The 23,844-nt window shown below is 43.1% G+C and overlaps 1 protein-coding gene across 5 annotated transcripts in view; it reads right to left on the reverse strand.

Moving 5' to 3' along the window:
• The window catches only part of LOC311105137 (protocadherin-1-like), a 450,002-nt gene that overhangs the window by 420,759 nt on the left and 5,399 nt on the right, over positions 1–23,844 (reverse strand). For all 5 annotated transcript variants that reach the window (XM_084147163.1, XM_084147166.1, XM_084147165.1 and 2 more), the window contains exon 2: positions 8,270–9,098. In XM_084147163.1, coding sequence (XP_084003289.1) covers positions 8,270–9,070 — 801 coding nt within the window. In that variant the 5' untranslated portion in view covers positions 9,071–9,098. The remainder of the gene's footprint in view (positions 1–8,269; positions 9,099–23,844) is intronic.

The following is a 23,844-nucleotide window of genomic DNA, read 5'->3' on the forward strand; positions in this document are numbered from 1 at the left end:
GCATTTCAATTAACAGGTGTGCCCTCGTAGCACCAGTTAGCCTTGAGCCTTGAGCTAGCCCCGGCTATCTACCTCTTTGTCTACCGGACGGGAGTAGCCAGCTAACCAGCTAACTAGCTACTTGCTATTAGCCACCGTTAGCGGCTTTTTCTCCATTGTCCATGTCCTGCACTACCTACCAGCCAGCTCTAGTCTGGACTGTTATCGGCCAGTCTGCACTGTCTGCACAGCGAGTTATCGACCCAGAACCTATCGGATTTTCTGCCGGAATCACTGGACCTTTAACACTGGATAATCACAACTAGCTAGCTCCAACCAAATGAACGTTGTTGTTAGCTAATCAGCCTTGAGCTAGCCTTGAGTCAAGCAGATCTCCCGGCTATCTACCTCTCTGTCAACCGGACGGGACCTCCTAGAGTCGACACGGAGCCCTGCCGATCCATCACGACTGGTTTGCCGATGTAATCGTCAGTGGTTTCAACAGTTTACCCGTTGCGACGACCACAAAGATCCATCTGCTAGCCCCGGCCCGCTAGCACACACAAACTACAACCGTGCTTCCTTCTCGCTGTGCTGAAGCACCAATTTGAACTGCTGTTCACTGGACCTTATGATCACTCAGCTGCACAGCTGATGCCTGCTGGACTGTTCCTTTACACGGTACCCTGTCCTGTTTATTCTGTTTAGCCTCAGCCCAAACTTTATCGCCATTACCAGTTGTTGTCTTAGCTCTCTCTAATAACACCTGTGATTGCTTTATGCCTCTCTCCCATGTCAATATGCCTTGCCTATTGCTGTTCCAGTTAGTTCCTATTATACAATTTCACTGTAGAACCCCATGTCCCTCTCAAACTGCCTCAAATAGTTCCTTTGTTCCACCCCCCATACACGCCGAGACCAGCTCTATCGGTGCCTCCAGTGATGCTATATCTTTTATTGTTACCCAACACTTAGGTTTACCTCCACTGTACTCATATCCTTCCATATCCTTGTCTGTACATAATGCCCTGAATCTTTTCTACAAAGCCCGGAAATCTGCCGCTTTTATTCTCTGTACCCAACGCACTAGAAGACCAGTTCTTAAATCCTTTAGCCGTATCATTATTCTAGTCCTCCTCTGTTCCTCTGGTGATGTAGAGGCTAACCCAGGCCCTGCAGCCCCCAGTATCACTCCTACTCCCCAGGAGCTATCATTTGTTGACTTCTGTAACCATAAAAGCCTTGGTTTTCTTCACGTTAACATCAGAATTCTACTTCCTAAGTTTGAGTTATTCACTACGTTAGCACACTCCGCCTACCCTGATGTTCTAGTAGTGTCTGAATCCTGGCTTAGGAAGGCCACCAAAAATTCTGAAATGTCCATCCCCAACTACAACATTTTCTGTCTCGATAGAACTGCCAAAAGGGGTGGAGATGCAATCTACTGTAGAGATAGCCTGCAGAGCTCTATCATACTATCCAGGTCTGTGCCCAAACAGTTTGAGCTTCTACTTCTAAAAATCCACCTTTCCAGAAATAAGTCTCTCACTGTTGCCGCTTGCTACAGACCCCCCTCAGCCCCAAGCTGTGCCCTGGACACCATATGTGAATTGATTGCCCACCATTTATCCTCATTGCTCGTAGTGCTTGGTGACCTAAATTGGGATATGCTTAACACCCTGGCCGTCCTACAATCCAAACTAGATGCCCTCAATCTCACACAAATTATCAACGAACCTATCAGGTACAACCCTAAATCCGTAAACATGGGTACCCTCATAGATATCATCCTGACTAACTTACCCTCTAAATACACCTCCGCTGTCTTCAACCAGGATCTCAGCGATCACTGCCTTATTGCCTGCGTCCGTAATGGGTCCACGGTCAAACGACCAGCCCTCATGACTGTGAAAAGCTCCCTAAAACACTTTAGCGAGCAGGCCTTCCTAATTGACCTGGCCCAGGTATCCTGGATGGATATAGATCTCATTCCGTCAGTAGAGGATGCCTGGTTGTTCTTTAAAAGTAATTTCCTCTCAATCTTAAATAAACATGCCCCATTAAAAAAATACAGAACTAAGAACAGATATGGCCCCTGTTCTCCTCAGAGTTGACTGCCCTTGACCAGCACAAAAACATCCTGTGGCGCACTGCATTAGCATCAAATAGGCCCCGTGATATGCAACTTTTCAGGGAAGTCAGGAACCAATATACATAAGCAGTTAGGAAAGCAAAGGCTAACTTTTTCAAACAGAAATTTGCATCCTGTAGCATTAACTCCAAAAAGTTTTGGGACACTGTAAAGTCCATGGAGAATAAGAGCACCTCCTCCCAGCTGCCCACTGCACTGAGGCTAGGAAACACTATCACCATCCGATAAATCTATAATCATCGAGAATTTCCACAAGCATTTTCCTACGGCTGGCCATGCTTTCCAGCTGGATACCACTACCCCGGCCACCAGCTCTGCACCCTCCGCTGCAACTTGCCCATGCCCCCCCCCCGCTTCTCCTTCACACAAATTCAGACAGCTGATGTTCTGAAAGAGCTGCCGAAATTGTCGCAACCCCTATTACTAGCCTGTTCAATCTCTCTTTCGTAACATCTGAGATCCCCAGAGATTGGAAAGCTGCCGCGGTCATCCCCCTCTTCAAAGGGCGTGACACTCTAGGTCCAAACTGTTACAGACCTACAGTGGGGGAAAAAAGTATTTAGTCAGCCAACAATTGTGCAAGTTCTCCCACTTAAAAAGATGAGAGAGGCCTGTAATTTTCATCATAGGTACACGTCAACTATGACAGACAAATTGAGAAAAAATAATCCAGAAAATCACATTGTAGGATTTCTTATGAATTTATTTGCAAATTATGGTGGAAAATAAGTATTTGGTCAATAACAAAAGTTTCTAAATACTTTGTTATATACCCCTTGTTGGCAATGACACAGGTCAAACGTTTTCTGTAAGTCTTCACAAGGTTTTCACACACTGTTGCTGGTATTTTGGCCCATTCCTCCATGCAGATCTCCTCTAGAGCAGTGATGTTTTGGGGCTGTCGCTGGGCAACACAGACTTTCAACTCCCTCCAAAGATTTTCTATGGGGTTGAGATCTGGAGACTGGCTAGGCCACTCCAGGACCTTGAAATGCTTCTTACGAAGCCACTCCTTCGTTGCCCGGGAGGTGTGTTTGGGATCATTGTCATGCTAAAAGACCCAGCCACGTTTCATCTTCAATGCCCTTGCTGATGGAAGGAGGTTTTCACTCAAAATCTCACGATACATGGCCCCATTCATTCTTTCCTTTACACGGATCAGTCGTCCTGGTCCCTTTGCAGAAAAACAGCCCCAAAGCATGAAGTTTCCACCCCCATGCTTCACAGTAGGTATGGTGTTCTTTGGATGCAACTCAGCATTCTTTGTCCTCCAAACACGATGAGTTTAGTTTTTACCAAAAAGTTATATTTTGGTTTCATCTGACCATATGACATTCTCCCAATCCTCTTCTGGATCATCCAAATGCACTCTAGCAAACTTCAGACGGGCCTGGACATGTACTGGCTTAAGCAGGGGGACACGTCTGGCAATGCAGGATTTGAGTCCCTGGCGGAGTAGTGTGTTACTGATGGTAGGCTTTGTTACTTTGGTCCCAGCACTCTGCAGGTCATTCACTAGGTCCCCCCGTGTGGTTCTGGGATTTTTGCTCACCGTTCTTGTGATCATTTTGACCCCACGGGGTGAGATCTTGCGTGGAGCACCAGATCGAGGGAGATTATCAGTGGTCTTGTATGTCTTCCATTTCCTAATAATTGCTCCCACAGTTGATTTCTTCAAACCAAGCTGCTTACCTATTGCAGATTCAGTCTTCCCAGCCTGGTGCAGGTCTACAATTTTGCTTCTGGTGTCCTTTGACAGCTCTTTGGTCTTGACCATAGTGGAGTTTGGAGTGTGACTGTTTGAGGTTGTGGACAGGTGTCTTTTATACTGATAACAAGTTCAAACAGGTGCCATTAATACAGGTAACGAGTGGAGGACAGAGGAGCCTCTTAAAGAAGAGGTTACAGGTCTGTGAGAGCCAGAAATCTTGCTTGTTTGTAGGTGACCAAATACTTATTTTCCACCATCATATGCCAATAAATTCATTAAAAATCCTACAATGTGATTTTCTGGATTTTTTTTTCTCATTTTGTCTGTCATAGTTGACGTGTACCTATGATGAAAATTACAGGCCTCTCTCATCTTTTTAAGTGGGAGAACTTGCACAATTGGTGGCTGACTAAATACTTTTTTTCCCCACTGTATATCAATCCTGGCCTGCCTTTCGAAAGTTTTTGAAAGCCAAGTTAACAAACAGATCACCGACCATTTCGAATCCCACCGTACCTTCTCCGCTATGCAATCCGGTTTCCGAGCTGGTCATGGGTGCACCTCAGCCACGCTCAAGGTCCTAAACGATATTATAATCGCGATCGATAATAGACAGTACTGTGCAGCCATCTTCATCGACCTGGCCAAGGCTTTCGACTCTGTCAACCACCGCATTCTTATTGGCAGACTAAATAGCCTTGGTTTCTCAAATGACTGCCTAACCTGGTTCACCAACTACGTCTCAGATAGAGTTCAATGTGTCAAATCGGAGGGCCTGTTGTCTAGACCTATGGCAGTCTCTATGGGGGTGCCACAGTGTTCAATTCTTGGGCCGACTCTTTTCTCTGTGTATATCATTGCTGTCGCTCTTGCTGCTGGTGACTCTCAGATCCACCTCTACGCAGACGACACCATTTTGTATACATCTGGCCCTTCATTGGACACTGTGTTAACAAACCTCCAAACGAGCTTCAATGCCATACAACACTCCTTCAGTAGCCTCCAACTGCTCTTAAACACTAGTAAAACTAAATGCATGCTCTTCAATCAAACGCTGCTGGCACCCGCCCACCCGACTAGAATCACAACTCTCGACGGGTCTGACCTAGAGTATGTGGACAACTACAAATACCTAGGTGTCTGGTTAGACTGTAAACTCTCCTTCCAGACTCACATTAAGAATCTCCAATCCAAAGTTAAATCTAGAATCGGCTTCCTATTTCGCAACAAAGCCTCTTTCACTCATGCTGCCAAACATGCCCTCGTAAAACTGACTATCCTACCGATCCTTGACTTCAGCGATGTCATTTACAAAATAGCCTCCAAAACTCTACTCAGCAAATTGGATGTAGTCTATCACAGTGCCATCCGTTTTGTCTCCAAAGCCCCATACACTACCCACCACTGTGACCTGTGCGCTCTTGTTGGCTGGTCCTCATTACATGTTCGTCGTCAAACCCACTGGCTCCTGGTCATCTATAAGTCACTGCTAGGCAAATCCCTGCCTTATCTTAGCTCATTGGTCACCATAGCAACACCCACCCGTAGTATGCGCTCCAGCAGGTATATCTCACTGGTCATCCCCAAAGCCAACACCTCCATTGGCCGCCATTCCTTCCAGTTCTCTGCTGCCAATGACTGGAACGAATTGCAAAAATCTCTGAAGCTGGAGACTCTTATCTCCCTCACTAACTTTAAGCGTCAGTTGTCAGAGCAGCTTACCGATCGCTGCATCTGTACACAGCCCATCTGAAATTAGCCCACCCAACTACCTCATCCCCATATTGTTATTTATTTTGCTCATTTGCACCCCAGTATCTCTATTTGCACATTATCTCTTGCACATCTATCATTCCAGTGTTAATACTAATTGTAATTATTTTGCATTATAGCCTATTTATTGCCTTACCTCCATAACTTGCTACATTTGCACACACTGTATATATATTTTCTGTTGTATTTTTCGACTTTATGTCGAAAATACAGTCCAGTATTGCAATGCTTCACTGGATCAATCTGAAATGTTGCACACCCACTACTGCCATCTGATGGCTAAAATCTAAATTGCGCCTAAACTGCAATATTATATTGTGGCCTTTCTCTTGCATTTCAAAGATGATGGATCTAAATAAACAATAGAAAATGCACATTTTTTTGTTTGTATTATCTTTTACCAGATCTAATATGTTATATTCTCCTACATTAATTTCACATTTCCACAAATTTCTAAGTGTTTCCTTTCAAATAGTATCAAGAATATGCATATCCTTGCTTCAGGTCCTGAGCTACAGGCAGTTAGATTTGGGTATGTCATTTTTGGCAAAAATTGAAAAAAAAGGTCAGATCCTTAAGAGGTTAACACTTTTTTGGTTACTACTTGATTCCATATGTGTTATTTCATAGTTTGATGTCTTCTCTATTATTCTACAACGTAGAAAATAGCACAAATAAAGAAAAACCCTGGAATGAGTAGGTGTGTCCAAACTTTTGACTGGTACTGTATATATGCATATATTCTTAATTCATTCCTTACTTAGATTTGTGTGTATTGGGTATATGTTGTGAAATTGTTACATATTACTTGTTAGATATCTGTTAGATGTTAGATATACTTGTTAGCACTGTCGGATCTAGAAGCACAAGCATTTCGCTACACCCACAATAACATCTGCTAAACATGTGTATGTGATTTGATTTGATTGAACACCTTTGGGATGAATTGGAACGCCGACTAAGAGCCAGGCCTAATCGCCCAACATCAGTGCCTGACCTCACTAATGCTCTTGTGGTTGAATAGAAGCAAGTCCCTTTAGCAATGTTCCAACATCTATTGGAAAGCCTTCCCAGAAAAGTGGAGGATCTTACAACAGCAAAGGGGGGACCAACTTCATATTAATGCCCATGATTTTGGAATGAGATGTTCGACGAGCAGGAGGCCATGTAGTGTATATTGACCAAGGTCAAGGTCAAATAGAACGGGTCAAATTGCAGGTCCAGTTTTCCCAGAACATCATGGACTTCACTTTTCCGGTACTGGGTCTATTATTATTATACTGTTTTTTATTACATGTTTTACAATTTTGAGACCCATACTTAGGTAAGTAGATGAAGGGTCATGGTGGAAAGATTACATCAAATTGACCCGGAACATAAGGGAATCGTTAACAGGAATTTGAAGAGACTTCCATTGAGGAAGAAGAAATGCTTGATTGACACGTCTGACCTGTTTAAAGGAAAAGTCCACTCACAAACAATGTTTTTGTATTTTTTCCATTAGTCCACTGGTAATACAGTCACAAATGTTTTGCATGTCAGCAGTCAAGTGTTCAAGATATTGGACTTTCAAGAAGCAAAGTGTAACTTGACACATGCAAAATTCAGAATCATGATGATGTGGAAAGTTACACTGCTTCTTGAAAATCCTATATCTTGAAAACATGACTTCTGACATGCAAAACATTTTGGGACTGTATCAACAGTTGACTAATAAAAAATAAATAAAAAGATAGTTTTGGAGTGGATTTCTCCTTTAAGTCATCAAATTAGTCAATTTTTCTTCCCTTGCCTTTCAATTGCCACTGCTCCCTTAGCAAGATAATCATGAAAGTAAATACTCTTGAGACGCTCATGATCACATGGACTAATTGTTGACTAAGAGATGAACAGTATTTATACCAATTTCATGCCTGGACACTTTGCCTCAAATTGCTCCTGGAACCCGGCCAACTGTAGGGCTCACGTTAACGGCTGTGTTTGCATTGCAATCCAATATGCAATTCTCAGAACCTGTCAATAATTCAATAGTGTTTTCTAAAGCTGATGTTTAAGTGACAGAGGGAAGAGGAAGAACAATTTATTTGCTGAGGAGAATATGATTTGGTTTAATAATTTTCTTAACCTTAACCCTGTTGTTTTGCATCGGTGCACGGGCCCCATGGGAAAGAGGGAGCCTTATGTAATAAGGGTGTTTGTCAAGTGGAGTTTGAGGGGCTTCCGGGCTCTTGGGATGTCAGTGAGAGTTAGTTCAACAGCTCCTCTCTCACCCAGTCTCTCCACCAGATCTCATTTGTGAAGAATACATTTGGTGTGGGGAGTTGAATAGCTGAACCACAAAGTCTGAGTTTAAAGGCTGTTTAAAAAATAAATAAATAAATAAATAAAGGACTGAATCTACTTGTTTTTGTTTTTTACTGAAACAATTGGCCCCACAGCAAGAAATGGCAGTTATTTTCATGTTTGAAATGCTCTGAAAGAGGGAGAGAGAGACAGTGTGTGAGTGAGTGAATGAGTGAGTGAGTGAGTGAGTCTATGAGTGTATGTCAACCTAACTGTAAGTCACTCTGGTCTGCTAAATGACTAAACTGTAAAAAAAAAAAAAAATGAAATAGTCTGTGTGTATGTGCTGTAGGTATATGTGTGTCTTGTACCTGCAGAACTGAGTGTCCCATTGGGCTGTTCTCGGCCAGCTCAACCTCGTAGTGGCTCCTCTCGAACTTGGGTGCATTGTCATTCTGGTCGGTGACGGTGACCCTCAGCAGGGCACTGCTGGCGCGCGGCGGTGTGCCCCCGTCCACCACGCGGATGTTAAGGTCGTATGAGTCTTTCTGCTCGCGGTCCAGGTTGCCCATGACGATGAGCTGCGGCAACTTCTCATCCGTGTCCTCGGCCACCTGTAGGCTGAAGAGTTGGTCGGCGTTAGGCCCGGCACTAAGTGAATACTCGGCCACGCCATTGTGGCCCGAGTCCTTGTCGCTGGCCATGGGGATGAAGAAGACGGCCCCGATGTGTGTGTTCTCTGGGATGGACAGTGTGAGGATGGGCGAGGCGAACTGGGGTGTGTTGTCATTAACGTCCTGCACCTCGATGAGGCCCTCAATCAGCCGCGGTCCCTGGCCCTGCATCAGGTCCGTGATGGACACCTCGAACTCCAGGAAGCACTTGTCGCCCTCGAACAAGTTGCGGCAGTCCCGCAGCGTCTCACGGTCAATGGGGCTATCCGTGGTATAGATGTCACCCGTCTTGCCATCCACACGAAGGTAAGGGCTGCCCACCTCCAGCTTGTACAGGTGGCCCGAGTCAGGCAGGCCCTCATCCGATGCCAGGCTGCCGATCAACGTGTTGGGAGGCTGCTCCTCGCGCATCCGGTAGAGAATGTCGGTGGGGGAGGCGCCACAGTAAACCAGCAGCATGGCGGCCAATACCAGGGTGGCACCCCACCTCAGCGCCATTACTCCGCTCGACTGGCACAGCTTCGGCCTGTAGATGAAAAAAAATACAAAGAAAAAACAAACAAACATGGTTAGAAAAGGCCTCACTCATCTTCTACAAAGGTTCGGACATTCCACCAAATTGGTGAAGTGAAATGATAAAAATTACTTGTTTAAAAAAATTTAAGAAAATAAATAACGTAAATGTTGTGCATGCATATAAATTCACCCCTTTGCTATGAAGCCCCTAAATAAGATCTGTGCAACCAATTACCTTCAGAAGTCACATAATTAGTTAAATAAAGTCCACCTGTGTGCAATCTAAGTGTCACATGATCTGTCACATGATTTCAGTGTATATATAAACCTGTTGTGAAACACCCCAGAGTCTGCAACACCACTAGGCAAGGGGCACCACCAAGCGGCAGGTAGCGGCAGGTAGCTTAGTGGGTAAGGGCGGCAGGTAGCTTAGTGGGTAAGAGCGTTGTGCCAGTAACCGAAAGGTCGCTGGTTCTAATCCCCGAGCCGACTAGGTGAAAAATCTGTCGATGTGCCCTTGAGCAAGGCACTTAACCCTAATTGCTCCTGTAAGTCGCTCTGGATAAGAGCGTCTGCTAAATGACCAAAAATAAAATAAATAAAATAAGCAGCATCATGAAGACCAAGGAGTTATCCAAACAGGTCAGGGACAAAGTTGTGGAGAGGTACAGATCAGGGTTGGGTTATAAAAAATATCCTAAACTTTGAACATCCCACGGAGCACCATTAAATCCATTATAAAAAAATGGAAATAATATGGCACCACAACAAACCTGCCAAGAGAGGGCCGCCCGTCAAAACTCACCTGGCAAGAGGGCATTAATCAGAGAGGTAATAAAGAGACCAAAGATAACCCTGAAGGAGCTGCAAAGCTCCACAGCAGAGAATGGAGTATCTGTGTACAGGACCACTTTAAGCCATGCACTCCACAGAGCTGGGCTTTACAGAAGAATGGCCAGAAAAAAGCCATTGCTTCAAGAAAAAAATAAGCAAACACGTTTGTTGTTCGCCAAAAGGCAAGTGGGAGACTCCTCAAACATATGGAAGAAGTTACTCTGGTCAGATTAGACTAAAATTGAGCTTTTTGGCCATCAAGGAAAATACAACACATCTCATCACCCCAAGAACACCATCCCCACAGTGAAGCATGGTGGTGGCAGAATCATGCTGTGGGGATGTTTTTCATCGGCAGGGACTGGGTAACTGGTCAGAATTGAAGGAATGATGGATGGCGCTAAATACAGGGAAATTCTTGAGGGAAACCTGTTTCAGTCTTCCAGAGATTTGAGACTGGGATGGAGGTTCACCTTCCAGTAGGACAATGACCCTAAGCATACTGCTAAAGCAACACTCGAGTGGTTTAATGGGAAACATTTAAATGTCTTGGAATGGCCTAGTCAAAGCCCAGACCTCAATCCAATTGAGAATCTGTGGTATGACTTAAAGATTGCTGTACACCAGCGGAACCCATCCAACTTGAAGAAGCTGGAGCAGTTTTGTCTTGAAGAATGGGCAAACATCCCAATGTCTAGATGTGCCATCTTATAGAGACATATCCCAATAGACTTGCAGCTGTAATTGCTGCAAAAGGTGGCTCTACAAAGTATTTACTTTGGGGGGGAGAATAGTTATGCACGTTCAAGTGTTCAGTTTCTTTCATCCTATTTCTTGTTTGTTTCACTAGAAAAAAATTCCAAGAGGGGTTAATACTTTCCCAAGCCAACTATGGGACAGTTGTGGGATGTGATACCTCCCAAATTAATACAACCACTAGCATCAAAAAACCTTTTTACACAATGTGGCTGATGCAACAGATCAGAACGTTCAGTTTAAAATGCTGATAAACTATCAGGCTATTTCTTCACATTATCAAAAGTGACCGCAAATGCAATTATGCATGTAATGCTTTTTTTATAAAGGTGCATTTTTATGGTGAAAATTATCTTCCCCAAACTTGAAACCCACTCGCTGCTTATGTTAGGCTCTACACCGGACTATTCTTGATTTTATCTTGTCTTTACATATACTAAATAATATGTGTGTGAAATTTGTTTTGATTTAGAATGGACCATTATCATGCCCCTGTCACGTTCGTTCATGAACGGGTCAGACCAAGGCGCAGCGTGATATGCATACATGTTTATTTGACTAATAAACACAACGACAAAACAACAAACGAAACGTGAAGTCCAAGGTACACAAACAACATACCTAACACGGAACAAGATCCCACAACCCACTAGTGCCAATAGGCTGCCTAAGTATGGTCCCCAATCAGAGACAACGAGCGACAGCTGCCTCTGATTGGGAACCACACCGGCCAACATAGATCTAGAACATACTAGATCCAAACATAGAAAATACAACATAGAAAATCACACCCTGACTCAACAAATAAGAGTCCCCAGAGTCAGGGCGTGACAGCCCCTGTATCGAAACAGGGGCAGCGGGAAAAAATACCTGTAATCTATGCACTTAAATAGCGAATGGATGACGCTTTTCCCGTGGTTCATTTTCATGCCAGCCAGATAGGCTATACTCGTGTTGTAAATATAAGCAATGTGCTTAATATTAGGAAAGTTGAGAAATAAATATACAGTAGTAGGCCTAGCCTATAGAAAGCTGAAGGGATCCTCCTCTTTTTAGTAGAGGCCATCACTCTGTTTTCTCACGCAATTGCATAGCCTGTAGAAATGTTGCGCAACATGAGCTCATGGGCTCTCATGAAGTGTTTGATTCGATTTTTTGATTACATGTCAGAGTGATTAGAGGGACAATAGAGTGCTGAGTACCAGGCAGTTGGCAAGTCTGGTAGGCTACTAATGACCAGCAGCAACATCAGAGCATGGAGAAGCCTAATTACTGTGACTAAATGGTCACATGGAATTTGACTGCCTTCATGACTCGTGACCGCCGGTGTGGCAGTAATACGGTCACCGCAACAGCCCTAGTTACAACCCTTTTTGGGGCTGTATAGAACCTTTTTTTCATGGTTCTTTATAGAACCTTTATGGATAGTGGTTCTATAAAGAACATTTCTCAATCTAAAAGGTTCTTTGTGGAGCATTTTGAAGAACCATAAAGGGTTTTTTATTCTGGTCAGCCATATTATGTTGTAAAAATTCCATAGATATTAATTATTGTGTTAATTGACAAGTTGAATCAAGTGAGCTACCTCTGGAACAACTGGGGGTCCCTGAGGAGAGAATTGATGACTAATGATAGATTAAGTCTTTCACAAGGCACCGTCACTAGCCATAATCATATATACAGTAATATGTAAAGGCATAAAACAACACATTACATAAACAGGAATAACACTCTCAGTCACGGTTGCACAAAAAGACCTGTACGTAAACCACGCCCCTAAGAAAGCTAAAGAACCCTTTTGTGAACTCCAAAAATACATTGAAGAGCTCAAAGGGTTCTTTGGGAAGGTTGATGGTTCTATGTGGGATCATAATGACTTAAATAACCCTTTGAGCTCTTCAATGTATTTTTACAGTTCACAAAAGGGTTCTTTGCTTTCAAAAACAAAGACGTGAGAAACTCGCATTTTTTGTGTGTAGCTGGCAGTTTTTTCCCCTTCCCTTTTCTCCCCTGGCTGTAATTCATGTATATTATATTTTCTCTGCGTGTGGAAAGTCTAATGCTTGCTGCAACCGGGGGGAGAAGGAGGCAGGTCACCGGGGGTTAATCTGTGGAGTTTCTCACGTCCTTGTTTTTGAAAGGATGACTTCTAATCGCCCCCCCCATCCCTCTCCTCAGACACTGTGTATGGTCTGGCATGCTGAAAGAAGAAATGTGGAATGACCGATTTGCCTTCTCTTTGTCCTCCTCCTCTTCCTCCTCATACATGCCTCCATCACTCTGCTGCAATCTTGAGTCATAGCTGTTTAACAATGCGTTGAGGTGTGTGTATATACAGTGGGGAGAACAAGTATTTGATACACTGGCGATTTTGCAGGTTTTCCTACTTACAAAGCATGTAGAGGTCTGTAATTTTTATCATAGGTGCACTTCAACTGTGAGAGAAGGAATCTAAAACAAAAATCCAGAAAATCACATTGTATTATTTTTAAGTAATTAATTTGCATTTTATTGCATGACATAAGTATTTGATCACCTACCAACCAGTAAGAATTCTGGCTCTCACAGACCTGTTAGTTTTTCTTTAAGAAGCCCTCCTGTTCTCCACTCATTACCTGTATTAACTGCACCTGTTTGAACTCGTTACCTGTATAAAAGACACCTGTCCACACACTCAATCAAACAGACTCCAACCTCTCCACAATGGCCAAGACCAGAGAGCTGTGTAAGGACATCAGGGATAAAATTGTAGACCTGCACAAGGCTGTGATGGGCTACAGGACAATAGGCAAGCAGCTTGGTGAGAAGGCAACAACTGTTGGCGCAATTATTAGAAAATGGAAGAAGTTCAAGATGACGGTCAATCAACCTCGGTCTGGGGCTCCATGCAAGATCTCACCTCGTGGGGCATCAATGATCATGAGGAAGGTGAGGGATCAGCCCAGAACTACACGGCAGGACCTGGTCAATGACCTGAAGAGAGCTGGGACCACAGTCTCAAAGAAAACCATTAGTTACACACTACGCCGTCATGGATTAAAAATCCTGCAGCGCACGCAAGGTCCCCCTGCTCAAGCCAGCGCATGTCCAGGCCTGTCTGAAGTTTGCCAATGACCATCTGGATGATCCAGAGGAGGAATGGGAGAAGGTCATGTGGTCTGATGAGACAAAAAATGAGCTTTTTGGTCTAAACTCCACTCGCCGTGTTTGGAGGAAGAAGAAGGATGAGTACAACCCCAAGAACACCATCCCAACCGTGAAGCATGGAGGTGTAAACATAATTCTTTGGGGATGCTTTTCTGCAAAGGGGACAGGACGACTGCACCGTATTGAGGGGAGGATGGATGGGGCCATGTATCGCAAGATCTTGGCCAACAACCTCCTTCCCTCATTAAGAGCATTGAAGAGGGGTCGTGGCTGGGTCTTCCAGCATGACAACGACCCGAAACACACAGCCAGGGCAACTAAGGAGTGGCTCCGTAAGAAGCATCTCAAGGTCCTGGAGTGGCCTAGCCAGTCTCCAGACCTGAACCCAATAGAAAATCTTTGGAGGGAGCTGAAAGTCCGTATTGCCCAGCGACAGCCCCGAAACCTAAAGGATCTGGAGAAGGTCTGTATGGAGGAGTGGGCCAAAATCCCTGCAGCAGTGTGTGCAAACCTGGTCAAGACCTACAGGAAACATATGATCTCTGTAATTGCAAACAAAGGTTTCTGTACCAAATATTAAGTTTTGCTTTTCTGATGTATCAAATACTTTTGTCATGCAATAAAATGCAAATTCATTACTTAGAAATCATACAATGTGATTTTCTGGATTTTTGTTTTAGATTCCGTCTCTCACAGTTGAAGTGTACCTATGATAAAAATTACAGACCTCTACATGCTTTGTAAGTAGGAAAACCTGCAAAATCGGCAGTGTATCAAATACTTGTTCTCCCCACTGTATGTGTGTGAGTGTGAGTACAGTATGTGTGTGTGCATTGCAAAAATAAGAGAAGAGGAAAATAAACCTTAATTTCCTGGAAGTCTGGTCCCCTGGTGTCTCTTTAATGAGGCAAAATAATAGGAGAAAGAGAGAGAGAGACAGTGCTTTTTTAAATCTTCCACTGGCCACTTCAGCTATTAACATTTCTTCCCCGTTTCAAAACTCATCACACACTACATGAGAAGAGAGAAGAGGGGTTGAAGGGGAAAAGAGGAGAGGGCAGCGCCGTGACAACCAACCCCCTCTGCTCGACAGCCACAGTACCAACCTCTACATGCACAGGAGGGAGGGAGCGATAGAGAGGGATAGAGAGAATAAGATGAACAAAGTATCTACATTTAATAAAACAGATTTCTGTTTAAGGTCACGGTACTTGATGTTGTCCGCTGTGCTAATTGCAGAGGCCCCTATCACGGCTGTGGAACATTAGGCCTTTCTGTTTCTCTCTTCTCTTTCCCTCTCTCTATCTCTCCCTACCTCTATCCTTTACTTTCTGACTCTAACTCTAATGATGCAGAGTTGGGGCGGATCAGAGGCCCAGAGAGAGATCTCTCTACTTAACCCCACAGCCTGAACCAGTATACCGTGAGAGAGACTCTTTCTCACACACGTGCACACACACACACAATAAATGACATATAGGGTACTCAAGTGCATACCCACAGAATGCTACTCATACCCAGGCAGGAGAGATGCACTAATGAGACTCGTACGGAACATCAGCTGCAATCTACGATCAAGGGTGAGCAAGTGGGAGAGAGAGACTCAGTTCTGCTGTCTAATTCTGGGTCTCCAAACAGGCAGAATTATAAAGTGTGTGTGTGTGTGTGTGTAGTTTGAGTGTGTCAATGTATGTGTACTTGTGTACTCGTCTGTGTTTGTGTGTGTGGTAGAGTGTGGAGAGCTTTTCAGAGGTACAAAATACCTGGGCTTTCGTCTCCGCCTCTCAGCGAGTCAGTCATGCCACAGACATTTCTCAACCCTCCGAGGAGGCCTGGGAGAACAGGCTGCATTGAATTCTGTACCGCTGGTGAGGAAAAACACAGGCCACCACTAAAAACCCATCCAACCAACTGACTTCATCATGGACCTGTTTAGTGAAAACCTAGAAAGGCCAGAGTTGGTGATAGATAACAAACTAGAAAGAAGCATCAGTGTCCACCTAATCATGTATCATTATGCCACTGTAACAGATATGTTTAACATGACCCTTTAGGCTGTAAATACATATGTAGTAAATATGTATTATCATATTATGAGATATGATAAGTGTGTGGGGTTTGACTAGTTTCGTTGTGATGGATGGGGCAAGGGGCTGTGAGAGACTGGGGTTAAGTCCCAAATGGCACCCTATTCCTTACATAGTGCTACGGGCACAGGTCAAAAGTAGTGTACAACATAGAGAATAGTGTGCCATTTGGCTGCTTTTCGGCTAATAGATCAACACAGGCCGGCTCTCCCCACCTCCCTCATTAGCAGTGCTGGAGAGATGTGTGTCTGAGCAACGCGTGACAATTCTGAAGATCACACGCGAGAGAGAGCCAGAGAGAGAGAGAGAGAGAGAGAGACCTCTGCTGTTGTAGGATGCCTTGGAAACTAGTAGCTTCCTCGTTCCATTTCTATCAACGTGAATATTATAGAAACCAATGGATTTGTGAATGAAAAGGCATTGTGACTTGTGCACTGGGTATTACACCCACACATGTGCCCTACACCTGTGATGCTGTGTCCTCTGCTAGCTTGCTGCACGCTAAATTCAGCTCACAAAGACCCATTACAAATCCCCTCATTGTACATCTCTCTGTCTCTCTCTCTCCCTCTGTCTCTCCATACTCCCACCCTCCTTTGATTCACCTCTCTAGATCTCTCTTTTACCTTATCCCTCCTATACTCCCTCCCTCCTTTGCTCTCCTCCCTCCTTCCTCTCATCTTCCTCTCTCCCTCCTTTCTCTTGGAGAGCATTGCGCTTCCACACTGAAGGAGGTTAACAGATTTAACGGGCTAATTGCTATTCCAAGGCCTCCCGCTGACATTGCATACAATCATTGTATTAAGGTTTTACCTCAAACCCGTGGCAAGGAATTCATATCCTAACCCCCCAGCAACCTTCCCTCAACCATCCAGCTAGCTACCAGACCTGGGTTCAAATACTACTTTAAATAATTTCAAATACATTTACTTTATCTGTGCTTGACTGAGCTTTTCTGGCTCTCTTTCCTGCAGTCAAATTACCAAATCTCCCTTTAGTGGTCCTCATGGGTGGAATGTTAGTAATATTTTTCATAATTTCATAATAAAAAATAAAATAAATTACAGACGAATAGCCGGTGTTTCTATGTCAGATGGTTTTCTTATATTTCAGTCTTCTGTGATGTATATAAAGTGTAATATTGGGATGTAATCTCATAATGTAATTTAGCGACATAAAAGCAGTTGCAGAAGAAACAGCAAGACACACAGCAAGCTGACCAGTTTGCCAAGTAATTTACCATTGCGATGCCGCTGCGTCATGGTAACGAGAAGCCGTTCACACACTTCACTCGAGCCCTCATTGGAATGTGCATAAGGCCGAATAATTCAAGGATCAAATTACACAGTGACATTTATGGAGGTTAAGAAGTGGCATTGTTCCAGACGTGCTAGCGGAATGATTGACTCTGTGAGAGAGCACTGGACGATTGCATCTTTCCCTCCCTGGTTAATGTGTAACCTCACTATTACAGGGTGAACCAGGCTTTTTACTGCACCACACAGGAATTGCTTACCAACTGCTCACAAGATCTCAAGGCAAACAAATTAAACGTTTGCTTATATGTTTCGGAGTAAGTGAGCAACTATTATTACAATGTTACCGGCAACAATATAAGTAGAGTACCCCCCCCCTCCCCAATGCACACACACAAACAAAACCCATACAGACAGCCAGGGTCATGTCCACACAGAGAGAAGACGTAGGTTATTCCAGGCAAACACACACATTTCTGTACATCTTACATGAACCACATTGTACCAATTACATAGAACATGACTCTTTCCATTTTTATACACTGGCTTTTTATCTGTTCCAGTTTGAAGTGAGGGGGGGTTGGACCCAACTCTGGACGGCCCATCCAGCCAGGCCATTGTCCAGCAGAATCGGCCCGATTCTCTTCTCCGCTCTGGGGACTCATGGACGGAGGCTTCTTTCCATGCTGAATGGGCGGTCCCAAAACCCCATAGCACAGAGGGGATTACTTCAATGATTTCATTCAACTCTATTGTTTGGCTCTCCCCTTTATTCAGAAGTAGGCAAACTGTTGCCGGTCAAAGAGGCAGAGCATAGTGGGATAGCGTCATCCACAAAGTCACAGCATCACCAAGCCAGGGCTGCTGCTAAGGGCGGATGAAGACTAAAGCGCTCCACTACACCACTCACTGTTGATGGCTGACAGAGATATGGCATGCTAGGATGGTGTGCAGTGAGACTCAACATGCTGGGACAATATGTGTGGCTGCTGGTGGAAACAAAATATCAGGGACAATTTCAGGCTTTGACATAGTTTACCACCACATATTGTTGTTATTATTTCGCTGTACTAGCAGTATGCTAGTGTAATATTTGATGGGGTGATGAGGAGATGGGAAGCTGTCTCTTGTGGTTTGGCAGAATGTACAGTATAGGGCTGGAAGACTCTAGTCTAGGTGAGTAGGATACAGTGTCTCTATCTCACAGTCTAGCCTATGAGATAAACTGCAGTGAGAATGATTGTGGTCTAACCGTTCCAACTGACTGCTTTTTGCCAAACCATATGAAGGCTAGACGTTGTTCACCTTGGTATGATCCAAAGAGACAGTGGAACCAGAACACTGTGTCTGGTTGAGAGGCTAGATATTGTTCACCTTAGTAGGATCCAAAGAGCCAGTGGAATTATGGAGATCATACAAATCTGCCCTAGCTCTGGTATGTGTATGTCATTGACTGCAGCTAGATAACACCAATTGAAGGCAAGGCGGCATAGAGTGAAATCATATGAAGGCTAGATGTTGTTTACCTAGGTATAATCCTGCAGCAATAGGAACTGAGCATTAATATATGGATTATACCTTTTGAGGGTATAGATCAGCTTTAACATTGCAGATAGATTGTAACTTCCATCAACGTAATTGTCTGCATCACTTCCAATCCCCCATATGTTTTTTTTTCTCGCACACAGTGAGAGAAAAAATAATTTGATCCCCTGCTAATTTTGTAAGTTTGCCCACTGACAAAGACATGATCAGTCTATAATTTTAATGGAAGAGTTAGAGACAGAATAACAACAAAAAAATCGACGACCTGGTTCCAGTAATGCCTCGCGAAAACCAAAGACTGCATTCCACAGTAAGAACATCATACCAAAGGTCAAGCATGGTGGTGGTGGTGTGATGGTTTGGGGATGCTTTGCAGCCTCAGGACCTGGACGACTTGCCTTAATAGAAGGAACCATGAATTCTGCTCTGTATCAGAGAATTCTACAGGAGAATGTCAGACCATCCGTCTGTGAGCTGAAGCTGAAGCGCAGCTGGGTCATGCAGCAAGACAATGATCCAAAACACACAATCAAGTCTACATGAAAATTGCTAAAAAGCAACAAATTGGAAGTTTTGGAATGGCCTAGTCAAAGTCCAGACCTAATCCCAATTGAGATGTTGTGGCAGGACTTGAAACGAGCAGTTCATGCTTGAAAACCCACACGTCACTGAGTTAAAGCAGTTCTGCATGGAAGAGTGGGCCAAAATTACTCCACAACAACGTGAGAGACTGATCAACAACTACAGGAAGCATTTGGTTGGAGTCATTGCAGCTAAAGGTGGCATAACCAGTTATTGAGTGTAAGGGGGCAATTACTATTTCACACAGGGGAATTGGGTGTTGCATAACTTTGTTTATGAAATAAATATGTAATTGTTGTGTTATTTGTTCACTTATGTTCCCTTTATCTAATATTAGCTTTTGGTTGAAGATCTGATAACATTCAGTATCCCAAATATGCAAAAGTAGAGCAAATTTGAAAGGGGGCAAATACTTTATCATAGAACTGTACATACATACATACACATACACATACATACATATACAAAGGTGTGAAAAAGTGTTTGCCCCCTTCCTGATTTGTTATTTGTTTGCATTTTTGTCACACTTAAATGTTTCAGATCATCAAACAAATTTAAATATTAGTCAAAGATAACACAAGTAAACACAAAATGCAGTTTTGAAATGAAGGTTGTTATTATTAAGGGAAAACAAAATCCAAACCTACATTGCCCTGTGTGAAAAAGTGTTTGTCCCCCCTGTTATAACAGAACTCAACTGTGGTTTATCACACTTGAGTTTAATTCCTCTAGCCACACCCAGGCCAGATTACTGCCACACCTGTTCTCAATCAAGGAATCACTTAAATAGGACCTGCCTGACAAAGTGAAGTAGACCAAAAGATCCTCAAAAGCTAGACATGCCGAGATCCAAAGAAATTCAGGAACAAATGAGAAAGAAAGTAATTGAGATCCATCAGTCTGGAAAAGGTTATATAGCCATTTCTAAAGCTTTGGGACTCCAGGGAACCACAGTGAGAGCCATTATCCACAAATGGCAAAAACATGGAACAGTGGTGAACCTTCCCAGGAGTGGCCGGCCGACCAAAATTAGCCCAAGAGCGCAGCGACGACTCATCCAAGAGGTCACAAAAGAACCCACAACAACATCCAAAGAGCTGCAGGCCTCACTTGCCTCAGTTAAGGTCAGTGTTCATGACTCCACCATAAGAAAGAGACTGGGCAAAAATGGCCTGCATGGCAGAGTTCCAAGACGAAAACCACTGCTGAGCAAAAATAACATTAAGGCTCGTCTCATTTTTGCCAGAAAAAATCTTGATGATACCCAAGACCTTTGGGAAAATACTCAGTGGACTGACGAGACAAAAGCTGAACTTTTTGGAAGGTGTGTGTCCCATTACATCTGGCGTAAAAGTAACACCGCATTTCAGAAAAAGAACATCATACCAACAGTCAAATATGGTGGTGGTAGTGTGATGGTCTGGGCCTGTTTTGCTGCTTCAGGACCTGGAAAACTCGCTGTGATAAATGGAACCATCAATTCTGCTGTCTACCAAAAAATCCTGAAGGGGAATGTCCGACCATCTGTTCGTGACCTCAAGCTGAAGCGAACTTGGGTTCTGCAGCAGGAAAATGATCCAAAACACACCAGCAAGTCCACCTCTGAATGGCTGAAGAAAAACAAAATGAAGACTTTGGAGTGGCCTAGTCAAAGTCCTGACCTGAATCCTATTGAGATGCTGTGGCATGACCTTCAAAAGGCAGTTCATGCTCGAAAACCTGTAGCCACACCTCCAATCTCTCTCAGACACCATCCATATTGGATTTCTATTTGCCATATATTTTTCTACTGTACTGTGATGTTTCACAAAAGTTCTGAACCCTTCTATTCTCATTGTTTCTACAGATTGTAAATAAACATTTTTGCTAAAAGTATTATTATATTATTGATCGATTGACTATGACTTTTCAGATCACCCAGTAGTGCTATCTGCAGGGTTAGCTCCAGGTAAATATAGCAATCCTTCAGCCATTCCTGGACCTGTGTCCAAAAACAAGCTACAAATGGACAGTACCAAAACAAATTATCTAATGATTCTGTCACTTCGTAGCAAAATCTGCAGAGCTGGGAAGATTGTATCCCCCATATAAATAACATTCTATTGGTAGCAAGAAATTTGTATAATAATATAAATGGAAAAATTATAAGTTCTGAATATGGCGTTGTTTTGTTTATCAGTTTATAAACACTATGCCATGGAATTGGTACGTCAAAAAATCTCTTCCCAACTATTTTGCAATCTATATGGGATGGCTGGTAATCCTTTGGTCCTGAAATTAAACTGGTATACTTTTTATTTATCACGATTTTCTTTATCCAATTATGTTCTTTAATGCAGGGCCGACAGACAAGTTTTTCCACCTTCCACTTTCCTCTTCCATATTTGCAGTAACGCTGCAATTATTTGGTTGTAATTTTGGAGCAGACATTTCCATATGTTTTCGTTAGCTGCATATGCGACATAACTCCACCAGTCCTACCAATGATATAATTTACGAATATTACAGTGGGGGAAAAAAGTATTTAGTCAGCCACCAATTGTGCAAGTTCTCCCACTTAAAAAGATGAGAGAGGCCTGTAATTTTCATCATAGGTACACGTCAACTATGACAAACAAAATGAGAAAATAAAATGCAGAAAATCACATTGTAGGATTTTTAATGAATTTTTTTATTTTTTATTTTTTTTGTGCAAATTATGGTGGAAAATAAGTATTTGGTCAATAACAAAAGTTTCTCAATACTTTGTTATATACCCTTTGTTGGCAATGACACAGGTCAAATGTTTTCTGTAAGTCTTCACAAGGTTTTCACACACTGTTTCTGGTATTTTGGCCCATTCCTCCATGCAGATCTCCTCTAGAGCAGTGATGTTTTGGGGCTGTCGCTGTGCAACACGGACTTTCAACTCCCTCCAAAGATTTTCTATGGGGTTGAGATCTGGAGACTGGCTAGGCCACTCCAGGACCTTGAAATGCTTCTTACGAAGCCACTCCTTCATTGCCCGGAGCGGTGTGTTTGGGATCATTGTCATGCTGAAAGACCCAGCCACGTTTCATCTTCAATGCCCTTGCTGATGGAAGGAGGTTTTCACTCAAAATCTCACAATACATGGCCCCATTCATTCTTTCCTTTACACGGATCAGTCGTCCTGGTCCCTTTGCAGAAAAACAGCCCCAAAGCATGATGTTTCCACCCCCATGCTTCACAGTAGGTATGGTGTTCTTTGGGTGCAACTCAGCATTCTTTGTCCTCCAAACACGACGAGTTGAGTTTTTACCAAAAAGTTCTATTTTGGTTTCATTTGACCATATGACATTCTCCCAATCCTCTTCTGGATCATCCAAATGCACTCTAGCAAACTTCAGACGGGCCTGGACATGTACTGGCTTAAGCAGGGGGACACGTCTGGCACTGCAGGATTTGAGTCCCTGGCGGCGTAGTGTGTTACTGATGGTAGGCTTTGTTACTTTGGTCCCAGCACTCTGCAGGTCATTCACTAGGTCCCCCCGTGTGGTTCTGGGATTTTTGGTCACCGTTCTTGTGATCATTTTGACCCCACGGGGTGAGATCTTGCGTGGAGCCCCAGATCGAGGGAGATTATCAGTGGTCTTGTATGTCTTCCATTTCCTAATAATTGCTCCCACAGTTGATTTCTTCAAACCGAGCTGCTTACCTATTGTAGATTCAGTCTTCCCAGCCTGGTGCAGGTCTACAATTTTGTTTCTGGTGTCCTTTGACAGCTCTTTGGTCTTGGCCATAGTGGAGTTTGGAGTGTGATTGTATGAGGTTGTGGACAGGTGTCTTTTATACTGATAACAAGTTCAAACAGGTGCCATTAATACAGGTAACGAGTGGAGGACAGAGGAGCCTCTTAAAGAAGAAGTTACAGGTCTGTGAGAACCAGAAATCTTGCTTGTTTATAGGTGACCAATTACTTATTTTCCACCATAATTTGCAAATAAATTCATTAAAAATCCTACAATGTGATTTTCTGGATTTCTTTTCTCAGTTTGTCTGTCATAGTTGATGTGCACCTATGATGAACATTACAGGCCTCTCTCATCTTTTTAAGTGGGAGAACTTGAACAATTGGTGGCTGACTAAATACTTTTTTTCCCCACTGTATACCGTTTTAAAACATTTTTTCAAAAAATAATTTGTATATTTGAGTTTAACCACAATATTTGTTGCATTTTTACATTTTAGTCATTTTTTGTTCTGCCATTTCTGGAGGATTAAATTTAAATTGCAACCAACTTTCTATGGCTTGTTTTAGAAATAGTGATATTTGGGAGAGGTTGTATTCTGAATAAAGAGAAAACGGCCATTCTTGAACATTGGGTGAGACAATCTTACTAATTTGCTAGAGAACCAGTTCGGATTTAAGTATAACTTTTGTATGACTGAAGCTTTTAGTGATAGGTCTAATGCTTTAATATTTAATAATTTCTGTTCTCCGAATTCATATTCATGATATAAATAGTCCCATTTAATTTTGTCTGGCTTGCCGTTACAAATAAAATTGAATATTTTGTTCTCATATAAT

The sequence above is a fragment of the Coregonus lavaretus genome, assembly GCF_964263955.1.
Source record: "Coregonus lavaretus genome assembly, chromosome: 29".
Taxonomy (NCBI): Eukaryota; Metazoa; Chordata; class Actinopteri; order Salmoniformes; family Salmonidae; genus Coregonus; species Coregonus lavaretus.